General features: G+C 35.4%; 2 protein-coding genes across 2 annotated transcripts; both read right to left on the bottom strand.

Moving 5' to 3' along the window:
- Window positions 1-298: 298 nt before the first annotated feature.
- Window positions 299-5,833, bottom strand: LOC132186848 (biotin carboxyl carrier protein of acetyl-CoA carboxylase, chloroplastic). Its single transcript, XM_059600944.1, has 9 exons — window positions 5,552-5,833; window positions 3,718-3,927; window positions 3,060-3,136; window positions 2,438-2,491; window positions 1,794-2,039; window positions 1,628-1,690; window positions 1,340-1,408; window positions 1,205-1,250; window positions 299-666 (listed from the first exon to the last, which is right to left on the bottom strand). The coding sequence occupies exons 1-9, from the start codon at window positions 5,580-5,582 to the stop codon at window positions 605-607; spliced, it is 858 nt and encodes a 285-aa protein (XP_059456927.1). The 5' UTR covers window positions 5,583-5,833; the 3' UTR covers window positions 299-604.
- A 726-nt stretch (window positions 5,834-6,559) lies between these two features.
- LOC132188379 (uncharacterized) lies at window positions 6,560-9,045 on the bottom strand. Its single transcript, XM_059602811.1, has 2 exons — window positions 8,166-9,045; window positions 6,560-7,288 (listed from the first exon to the last, which is right to left on the bottom strand). The coding sequence occupies exons 1-2, from the start codon at window positions 9,014-9,016 to the stop codon at window positions 6,646-6,648; spliced, it is 1,494 nt and encodes a 497-aa protein (XP_059458794.1). The 5' UTR covers window positions 9,017-9,045; the 3' UTR covers window positions 6,560-6,645.
- Window positions 9,046-12,001: the final 2,956 nt, after the last annotated feature.

The raw sequence follows: 12,001 nt of genomic DNA, 5'->3' as shown, positions 1-12,001 counted from the left end.
GGCTGCAATCAATTTATTAGAAAGTTTAACTTCCCATTAGGCGCACAAAAGTGAAAGCTTTTTCTTGAATATGCTTGCCTCCCTCCCGCACAATATATTACTTCTTTATTGAACCAAGCAAAGCAAATATTCAATATTGTTTTTACATAGGTTCATCATTCTAGTGTCCCGCTTAGTAATGTGTTTCAAATTGCAAGCAAGGCAATTTCAAAGGCCTGATAATTATTTTACTTTATGTTTTTAAAAATCTACATTTTCATTAATTGCATTTTTAAATAGCTAAACCAAACAGGCTGAAAATATCTGGCGATATCCAGAAAATGAAAGTTTTGTAAGATTTTTATTGTCACACATGGTCCAAACCTACTTTAATGAAGCATCCTCATGGCTTTTAAGCTGAACGACATGCCTCTATATGCAGTTTAAAAAATACACACAATATAGTCCTAACAAAACAACCCACTTTCTCTCAATCGTATAATGCTTAAACAATCATTCCGGAGCTACACCCAATTCAACTCACAAGAGATGTCAAGTACAGATCACCAACTATGCTTGCGTGCCCTACTTAAGAAGAGGTGAAGACGCAAAGACAGGGGAGAGCTCACTGGATACCATGAAATGATGGCAAGACGGCAATAAGAGGGTCTCCATAACCAACAGCTTCTGCAAAGTGCAAACCATAAACAGTTGAAATCAAACTGTTAAATTACAGCCGCTAGAACTGAAGGATGAACTTCATAGTCCACGACACACATTCACCGACTTTTGGTGCATTATTTGATGTCATATGGTTAATATGCTGCAATGTCATTTAAAAATTTTAAATGATGCGGCATCATTAATATCATCAGATAAAACAAAAAAAAAAATATTGATCGTGAAATGGCCTGAAGATACTTAAGTGTCTGTTGGCAATTTAAGGAAAAACTGTAACACCATTAACTGATCACCAAGAATTGTAATGAACCATATTAATCAAGAATTATAATGAACCTTGTAAACCTCTATGACTGCACCTTAGAATGGCATTAATTCACATATCATGAACAATGCACAATGTCAGCGAAATGGCTCCATAATGGTACGTACCCATCTTCCTTACATAGTCAAACTAAAATCCCCAATAATTTACCCATTATGCAATGTGATTCAAGACAATTAAAAAATAATCAAGTTCTAAAAAGATAAAAGGACATTTTACCTCCTTCATCAAAGAGGATCTTTAAGATTTCTCCAGCCTTATCCGACTGCTCAAGATACCAATAAAAATCATCATTATAAGCATTTATCATGAATAAATCTCAATAATTAAAGACACCGAAACAAGAGTATTCACCTTCACAGGAAGTTCAGTGCCAAATTGATCCAAATATCCAATCACTTGTCCTTCTTTTATCAAATCACCCTGTAAATCCCAAAATCAAGAAAAGCCACTTATGGTTTTGCACCCAACGTGGTCACTTTGCACGGTGTCCCAAGAATTTATAAAAATAAAAAAGAAAAAAGAAAAAAGAAAAGTAGCAGCCAAGGTGCTGTTTCTCCCACTTGTTTGCTAGAAATTAATTTGACAACTTTTAGACATACAAAAATACTAGACAGACAGAATCTATGCATGCACGGATACCTCTTTACAGATAGGAGGTTGCTTCTTCCCTTTCACTGTTCTGCCCCTTCGAAATGAGCCAACCTAACAGAAAAGGTGATAGCAGAGAGTACATGATATATGTTATCCCGAAGAGAAAAAAAAAAAAAGAAGAAGGTGTTCCACACAACATAAGAACGCCACATACCGTAGGAGATGATACTAGGACATATGTGGATCCAGAAGCCTCTAAGGCTGCTAACTTTAAGGACTTCTCTACCGGGACATTCGTAAATGGATTAGAAGCTTTCGATGGTGATGGTGGTGGGGAAGCAGGTGCCGATTCAACCATGGGTTCAGTTGGAATAGGTGGAGGTGTCACTGGTGAAATTCCAGACATGGGAGCTTTCGTGGCTCCAATGTTCCGCTTCAGATGCATTTCAAATTCTCCAACCTATCAAAGAGCAAAACATAACCAGTTTTCGAAGAAGATAATGCAGTAAACATCCTATACATTAATGCAACTAAAAGCCTCAACTAGCAATGATCCGAGGACCGACATGTTACAGACAAGGGGATAATTGATATTTGATTAGGTTAACTCTGTCACATCAGTAAAAGTATTTGACATAACTATATGCCCCTGCCATGCATGATATCTTAGACTTCTTTTATGCACAACACCCATTGTTTGTTCAAAGGAGCCTATTAAAATTTCCTCATTGGATATTGAGTTGTCAGCACCGTTTTGACACTTATCGGTTTAATGAATTTTTCAAATACACCATTAAAAAGAATAGAAAGAAAGAAATAAATAAACCCAGCTAATTAAACAAGGGTATAGGATTTCACCTTTAGTTTCAGCTCAGCAATTTCTGTCTCGTCACAGACCTCTAGCACGAGTGCCTGATATAAAAAATAAAATAAGCAACTCAGTTACATCATAAAACAGAAGGAAATAATGCAAAACATGAAGACAGCGAGAATCCTAATCAATGACAATCAAGATAAATGTGAGAAGCTCGACCAAGAGATGACAAGTTAAAAAGAACCATGAACATAGATTAGGAAGAGTAGTTATGAAAGACAGACCAAGGCAGAGTGCTGAGCATGTGTTTTCAGCGTTGAAGATTTGCAGGAATTTAAATTCAGCCTTGGAAAAAAATCTAAATATGAGATTTAAACTGACCAGGTATATACGAGAATAGAAATCATCACATGGGAGTTCATCATATATCAACCTCAATAAGCTTAGAAGCATTTGAGCTTCATGCATCAAAGCATGACTGAAAATAGCAATTAACAAAAATGACTTTTTCCAATTTTTTTCGGACAGCTTAGCAGTAAAAAAAGAAGTAAAAAGGTAATATTACTGCTAGTTTCTGTAGATCTATCACTAATCAACTTTAACACCACATCAACAGATAAACAAATGGAGCGGAAAAGCTAATAGAATTCAAAGAGATATTCTCACCTCAAATCCATTAGGAAAAGTAGCACTGAATGGTGTTTTCTTCTTCAATGAGCCCCGGATAATGCCATCTGTCGAAACTGTTGCATCATAACCATTCAGTTTTAGGATGCAAAGATAACCGATAAAATCAGACAATCAAATATGACATATTCGAAAACCATAAAGCTATGCAAAACAATCTTCAAATCATATTGTTTTCATGAACACCATCAATGTCAATAAGCAGAATGGCAGTATGATGCTTGAAGAAGACAAAATCCCAAATGCAACCAGATTTTTTCAATGACAATGATTACCTTTAGTAGAAAACACAGTGAAATTGCAATCAGAAAATACCCAATATTCATGCAGAGAAGTACATAGGATGCATGAATAAAGATAATAAAAAAATGGACCTATTGGGATCTGTTCTCTAATTTTTCTTTTCTTTTTTGTTAAGCATAATAACAACCACTGTTGAGGAAAAATTACAAAATTTATGTGCCACTTTTATAGACAAGATCACACAAGTTCTGAAACTGATGCATGGTTATGCATCTTATTATACAACTACTAAGCCTGTACTTTTCTATTTCGTGTCTGTTATAACCAGAGAATATCAAGAGTACAGATTCCGTAGAACCCTACAGCATTCTTGGCCATAAAGAAATAACCTTACCATCAGACTTAGATGTTTCAGTAGCTTCAGATGCCTTTGCAGATGATACTATCATCCCCTTCCGCTTTGTTGACGAAAATATGAGCTTCCCATTAACCGCTACACCTTGAGAGCAGAATTTACTTGGAACGGGGCAGTTGGCATTATATACAGCTACCCGGCCAGGCTTCTCAAGTAAGGGTTGCACATGTGAAGTCGTCCCTACGGAATCTGGAATTCAACAGAGCCATGTAAGCATTACATGCGGATTGAGCTATGGTAACAGCTCAATAGTTTCATTAGTTTGCACTATGCAGCATAAAGGGAAAAGCATTATACAAACATGACTATATAACTGATGGATGACTACAAAGCAATGCAATGAAAGACACAAAATTCAAGTGCTAGATTTATATTCAAAAAAGAAAAGAAAAAAAGAAAGAAAGAAAGGAAGAAAAGAAAAATTTATTGACTTGTAATGTGTTAAAGAGCACCTCATGAAAGTCAATGAAAGCAACAAACTATCACAACAATACTTTGGCAAAGGAGAATTAATACGTGGATTCTACAGATGTCAGATAGAATTACAGAGTTTGTAGGAGAACACTATTTTAGGCACCGAAAGCATACTATGTTTTTTTGAAAGGGGCACATGCAAACTTCCACAATTTTCTTTATTTGCCTCCCACCAGGAAGATGATTTCTTATTCAAAGTTGGGCAGCTACTGTTCTTAACTGTACTCATATTCTTTATAAGACTTATGAAGAAAGTTAATACTATATAGCTCCCTATGTGAAGTCGGCAGTCAAGCAGAGGAGCATCTGCCATCCGCTAAGAGCTTATTATTTCTTTCCCAATAAAAAAGTATCCTAAAGTGAATAGAATTTCCGAAACCTTTTGTGACTAAAGAGGCAATAGCTTTGAGATCACACCATTACTGCTATTTCTTTCCTCTCCAAACGAAAACTTAGAAATGGAAAATCATGAACCATTAACTACAATTAATAGTTAAGATTTTAAGAACTCCACTGTAGAGTTATCCTGATAAATCTAGAAGATCCTTATCCTTCCAAAATGAACACATGAGCCAGTTTCCTGCATCATCAAATGCAGCCATTAAACTATGACCTTGCTTTGTCACCTAAAATTACACATTTAAATTTCTTTCCGTACACAAAATCTCTAGTACTACAACGGCAGTTGTACTTGTACCATACAGCTCATGTTATGATTTTTAACTTCGTAACCAGGACACCACCACCAATTCACAGGTTAAAAATAATAACCGCAAGAGTGCCAATAAATTCATATAATCACAAGTACCGTAACTTTTTCCCCCCCTTAGACCCCATCAAAAGCCGAAAAAAAGGTTGGGGTTATTTGGGAATCTAGATTCACTTGGCTCAAGAAAAACACAGTAGAATAAATTTACACTGTTCCGATCCAAATTGTACACTAAAATGAGACAAATGCTAAAGGCGACACACTAAGGCACGGCCGAGCTCATGGCTTAGTTAGATCGAGAAGTTCTGTATCTAACAGATAACATGGCTAAGCTCATACGATCTGAAATCACAAATTAAGCTCTGTTTGGTTCCTCATAAAGAATGCGAGAAAAAAACTCGCGAAAATAAGACAATATGCTTTAAAATTGTTAATTTCTCTTTCGCAATACAAGGCATTTTTCAATTCATTTTCCTCCCATTCTATCATCGAACCAAACAGAGCCGAAATCAAACAAGAAAACCAACTCCAAGCTCAAATCAAGCAAACCTCACACACACACACACACATATACATAAATAGAGAGAGAGAGAGAGAGAGAGAGAGAGAGAGAGAGAGAGAGAGAGTTACGGTGAAAGGATTGGAGAACAGCGGACTCCATGGAAGAGAGAGCGAGCGGAATCGTAGGAAACCGAGAAGTCGAGGAGGCTGGGATAACGAGCAAGAAGAAGAAAAATGGAGGATCTGGGATAAGAGAGGAAATTTATAGTGACCTCGGGGGCAAAATCGAGAAGAAGAGAAGTGGTTTTTATCATGAGAGTTTGGTTGGTTTAGTGCAGTTGGGAGAGGTTGAGCTTCGAAATGTCCGCCTCCCTCTCTTAACTTTCTCCGTTTGTTATTTGCTACTCTAGTGTTCGCTACGTGAGCTGGGTTTATGAATTATTATATTCTATATTTTTTTAAGAGAGTAATGCTTTTCTTCGAACTATAATCATATTATATTAATTCACACTCTAAATTCGGAGCTAATTACTTCCTGAATATGCATGTAATTACTTCACATTAAATGCCATTAAGGTGTCACAGTTTTTATTATTGGTTCCATACAAATTGAGGTGACAATTTAGGTGTAATTTATCATGTCAACTATTAAATAATTAAATTTAAATAATATTATTTAGTAAACTGTAATAAAATTGTGATGATGTAATTAAGAAAAGAGTAATGTCATATACTATATTACTATCTCATTATGCTGACATGACATTACAAATTCACCTTTATAGTCTTAGCTGTTAAAAGAAAAAATAAATGAATAATTGTGATGGACTAGCAATGCCATATCAAGTTATCAACATAGTGAAATAGTAATGAGATAGTAGTATGGTATATATGGATCCTACTCAATATTCTCAAATGTCCATCTCCCAATAATCCTTGTTTTTCATTTTTTTATTTTTTATTTTTTTAAAAAAACAAGTAGATTTGAATGTTTCATGACAACTAGACAAGAATGCTAAGAGACAGCCAATTGAGAATTTTGTTCACCAATAAGATAATGTTGAGAGGAAAATAACTATTGTAAGAGCTTTTAATCGACCCTTGGAGGAACATTTCGCTTTACAGAAGAACTATAAAAATACAAAGTGGATGCAGATATTTGTGGGGGAGTATAACAAGCCTTAAATATTCTAAAGTCTGCAAATTTCTTGTGGTTTTCTTAGCTAACCACCAATGGAAAGATGAACGATTTCTCTAAATTCCAGTTTCCTAGTCTCAGCATAAAATGTTTTATATTTGTTAGGCCAATATGTTAACCAAATCCACCCTCGAATCTCCCACTCCATGCTCCTTCCTACGGCACTTTTGTCCACCTTCCAGCAGACTCTCTCGCCGTACTCGTCGCCGGCGAATATCACTCCTCCTTGCCGGGTAAAAGGCCGGTATGCGCTCGAGTATCGGTCTCTAAACCAAGCCTTGGGGTTAAGCAATGCAAGCTTTGTAGGCTTGGAAGAGAACACTTCTCTTCCATCCATGCTATCGTGAAGAAACCAGTTCAAGTTTGCACTATAACCATCGACGGATTCCTCAAACTTCCAAGGCTTCAAGCTCATAGTCATGGTCTCTCCAGCGGTCGCCTTGAGTACCAAGTAAGGGTTTGAGGGTTCGAATCCTGCTTCTATACTTTTTTCATAGCCCATCTCTCTTGCTGGGTTCTCAGATGATTTGCTCACTGAAAGGCTCACTATGTTCGTCTGAAGAGTTGGAGTAAGTTGCAAGGAAATTCGTGAAGGGAAGTGCTTTTCTGCTGTTCCAACTCCTCGTTGATTCAGAAGGGTCTCATTCACAAGTCTCATCACGTCACACCTGTTCCAAAAGGAAGACAAGCCAAGTATTGGTCACAATAGACGCAAGAAAAAAGCCTGGCAATTGCTCTTTAGCATTTTGAGATGAGAAATAATTTGCGTTAATAATTTGTTTATTTAATTTTTTATATTCTTATATAAGTTTAATAGATTAATTATTAGATTTATGGGAACTTATGTGAGGTACAAATAAATTCATAAATTTAATGGTTAACTTAGAAGATGATATGAGAGAAATATGTGCAAAATATTGACACGAATCTTTTATCTTTTGAAATTAAGTATGTATTTTATGTGACCTTTTAACATGTGAATTTTTTTATTAAAATTATAGTGAATTGTAGAGTACTCAAAGTTTAACCTTTACTCTAAATAGGAATAGCAATTTGTATTTATGCGTCGGATACAAATTGTGTCAAGATATGAGTATAAGATTATAGACCCATCAATCATGAGCAGCTAATTTCATGTTGGGTTCATAGGTCATGTTAACAATTGCAAATACTAAGTGTCTCATGTTAGGTTCAGATCGAATCAAAGCATGAATATAAGACTAACCATATATCCAACCCATTTAATTAAACTGGCCATATCTCTCAATTATAACCCTTAATTCCGTATTGAGTTTCGGTTGGGTTCATCAAGAATTGCAAATCCTAACTCTAATATTGTGCTAGATTATCATTTATTCCAAAAAATTTAAACTAATAAAAAAATATTAATAAATTAATTAATATTCTAATACTATTCTCAAAATACAATCAAAATAAGGCTAAAAAAATCTTAACTAGAGCTTGGTCTAAACTAAGGAGCTTAGCTGTTCTGCTATCTTTTTCTCTGTAAACTATAATTGAAATATAGGACAAAAATCATCTTACCGTATGTTATCAGTGTTCACTATCACTTCAACCCAACTCGGTTGAACTGTTACTTTGTAATTGAATTGGACAACGCCTTCAAGTTGGTGGTAAGTTAGAGAAAATAACAGTCGCTCATCAGCGGAAGGACTGCTCGAATTTTCGACATCCATGGCTATGACAGGACAATACAGATGAACCTTCCATAACCCAAGTGTTGAAATTGCGTAAGAGAACAGGGGCGATGGTGTTTTGAGGGAGCGGTGGGTGGCTTGGAGCTCTACAGTCCAATTAGTAATGGCAAGGTTCAGGGACCGCATCCATTGCTCTTCTAAATTAGATCCCAAGAGTTTCATGAGCAGCTTTGTTGCTTGTCTTGACTGACAATTTGCCAGGTGACTCTTGAGAGCATTAAGACATCCTGAACGGAGATCTGCCGGAGCTTCATAGATGCAGACGAGGATTGCTAGAGTGAGAAACGCGAAATTGAACATGTCTTTGAAGTTGGTCGTGGAATCCAGTCGAGGGAGCTGGAGGAAGGAGTTGTTCTTGTTTGAGCTATAACGAAGCACATCTTCAATGAAATTGACCATGATGTTGGACATGGTTTCCTCGTCTATCAACTTTGTGGATTTGGAACCGAGCTTGAATGGTTTTGAGGTCCAAAGAGCGACAGGGAGATTGAAATCTGCATTGATAGAAAAACAGAGTGTTGGAGTTTGGTTGTTTTTGGCTATGGAGAGATTGAGGGATGGTTGGGATGAACTTGAAAAATATATGCAGAGAGACATGGAGTTTTTTCTCCATTCTGTGATTGGTGGAAGGTTCTGAATCCAGCCAAATATATCAGGGAAGGCACAAGAAGCAGCCATAATGCACAGACTAATCGAGTTGAAGTCTCTCTGTGTCTTCCTCTGTTTTGTAAGGACTTCTAAAGATAACAACCTCCATTTATAAATGGAAAATGCTGTTTCATGAATGGAAGTAATGCTGAGATTCTGATGGGGAAGCAAAGTCAAAAGGTGAAGCAAATAATTGGTAGATGGACGATTGTACAAGAAAATAAATGATGCGTGTCAGGTGGTTAATTAACTGGTCCTGCCTGCAGATAACAGCCTTTGATTAATACCAAGTATATGACTGGACCACTAGGAAAGTAGGAATTAGGATAATCTTCCATTCAATTGATTTAACAACAGAAATTATTTGCCTATCACAATTCCCAAAAGAAAAACATATATATCTTTAATTACTTTCATGACATGACATGATTTTATAAGAGTTTTTTTGGGTTAGGATAAATTGAAATATGTCTATAGAGCATCTGATTCTCAAAAATATTTTTAAATTACTATATTAATTAAATTTTAGGTTATAACATAATGAAAAATTGAATCCAAAATGTTCAAAATTGTAATTATTACGTTAAAGTAAAACCAAATAGTGGTGCATGACCATTGTTTGGGAATGCAACTAATTAGGGCATTGGATTTAGGAGCTTAAACAGCATTTTTAGCGCAAAAAAGAAAAAAAAAAAAGAAAAAAAAAGGGCTTTCAAATCAATAAATGTTCATTAGAAAGAAAGGGGAAAAAAAAAATTTAAGTACTTTTGTGCCTTCAAAAAGTCTAAAAAGTTCTCAAGAGGTAGCTCAATCGGCTGGGACCACACTTAATGAAGTAGCGGTTACTAGTTCGAATCTCCTCCCTCCCTTCTTGTGTAGACATGTCAAAAAACCTAAAAAAAGCTTGGTTTTTTTCCTGAAAATTTCTTCCAATGGAAGATGCCGGACGCAACTAACCCATAAAATGGGATTGGATTCTTTCTTTATGAACTTTCAGCCACCGGCCCATCACCACTTAAAAGAAAATAAGATTTACGACTGTTTGAGATACCCTAAGTAGAGATTAATTAAGGTGGCAAGAGTAGATGGAATGACCCTACAGGGAATAAGATTCTCTTTATTTTGTGTTCACTAAATATTAATATGTATATTATTAAATTTAATAAAATAAAATTATGATAATAAAATAGCTCCCAAGTGAAAATCGAGAGAATCCTTGTCCGAAACCAAAAGGTTGTACACTTCTTCTTTTTTTAAGGTACCATTTTGTTTGAATAATCTCTTAACTCTTAAGGAAACCAACCTCATCTGGGCATATAAATGCTTCCACGTCTGTTGTTGGCCTATCCTATGGTATCCACGTGCGTCCTATACAAGCATAATACGCTACCTGCTTTCTCGCACGAAGATTATCCTTCTCATTCCTATTAGTCTTCTATAAGATATGCGTAGGCATGTCTAATCATAGTGTATGTTAATTCTAGTCAACTTTAGCAATTAAATGTTTCAGATTAACTTTTTTCATTAATTTATTCCGGATAAAGATTGATGCCTTAATCAAATTGGGTCGTGGAGGATGTATATATTTTACAAAGTTTTTCATTAAATTAAATTAAATTATAGATGTGACATCCACTGCTAACATACTTTTTTAAATAAATTATAAAACTCTTTCTAAAATGTAAAATACTTCTCAAAAAATAAAATACAAAACAATTTCAAAAAGTATTAAGAGTTAAAAAAATGGGTGTTGTTGCCGGTGCATGATGGCAGCGGCCATCATTTGATAGCCACCATGCAAGTGGCCCGTGGAGGCCACCAATAGATTTGGCTTCTTTGCATTGGCCACTATTCGGAGCTAGCAGCCCCTGTGGTGGCCGCCAATTGCCAAATCATCACCACCACCACGGTGGTAGTGCTGCCACCATGGTGGTACTCTTCCATTTTTTATTTATTTATTTATTTTTAATACTTATGTTTATAAAAATATTTCTTTATCTTTTATTTTTACAAAGCAGTCTTAAAAAATTGATCGAACCAATTTTCAACTTTTCTCAAAACTTCACCTGTCAGGCCATCTTTCATACATCTTCCTTAAGTCCTTAACTCTAATGACCAACATCATATAACTTTAAGAGAAGTGTCAGGGAGTCAAACAAATGAATTTTAAATTTTTTTTAAACTGATGTGATAGACCGTGAGTGGTAGACAATATAGAGAGAATTGTATTTTTTTAATTTAAAAACTTTTACCACGTCAGTTTGTAACTTTTTTTGAGTTCATTTGTTTGACTCTCTAAGACGTTTCTAACTTTAATAACTAACATCCAAGACCATCATTGTCAATATTGTTTAAAGCCTTTCCCTTGGAGATCGTCATTGAAGATACAAAAGTCATAAACAAAATATTTATGTGTACTAAATATGATCAGTAACAATAATATACATATATATAATTATTGGTGTTGGAGTGTTTTTTGTCCAAGAATTTGCTACCTAGTGATTTTTTTGATGGTTAAGCTGTGAATAACCTCTTGTACGGCAATAATGTTTATGCAAAACAAAAACAAGGTTAGAAAGTCTTCGGTTGAAACTGAAGACTCCTCTAATACTTAAGTTATTATATTTATTTGTAGATAAAAAATATAATAAAAATTTACCTCTAATATCTATGAATCAGTGTGTGTTGAGTGAAGTATACAAGAAATGAGAAGGAGAGAGAGTCATCAAAGTAAGAGATATATGAGAGAGAGAGAGAGACACTCTCTTTGGGTCATTGCCAGAGAGGTCTTTGGTGGAGGAAGGAGAAGAACCCCCTCTCATTCTCTTGTATCTCTTTAATTCTCGAGTGCAAAAGTGGTGTGTACATGTGTCGCCCAATGAGTGGTAAGGATAATGTTGTACATAAGTGTAAAAATGAGTGGGGTTACTAGGAGTTATTTTCTCTCTCAACAATTATCTTTGGCTTCAACGGAAGACCCTTTAGCTTTGTTTTTGTTTTGCAAGAACCTCATTG

This window comes from Corylus avellana, chromosome ca7 (assembly GCF_901000735.1).
Source record: "Corylus avellana chromosome ca7, CavTom2PMs-1.0".
NCBI lineage: Eukaryota > Viridiplantae > Streptophyta > Magnoliopsida > Fagales > Betulaceae > Corylus > Corylus avellana.
Note: the sequence above shows the minus strand (reverse complement) of the source record. Positions and strands in the feature narration are given on the sequence as shown.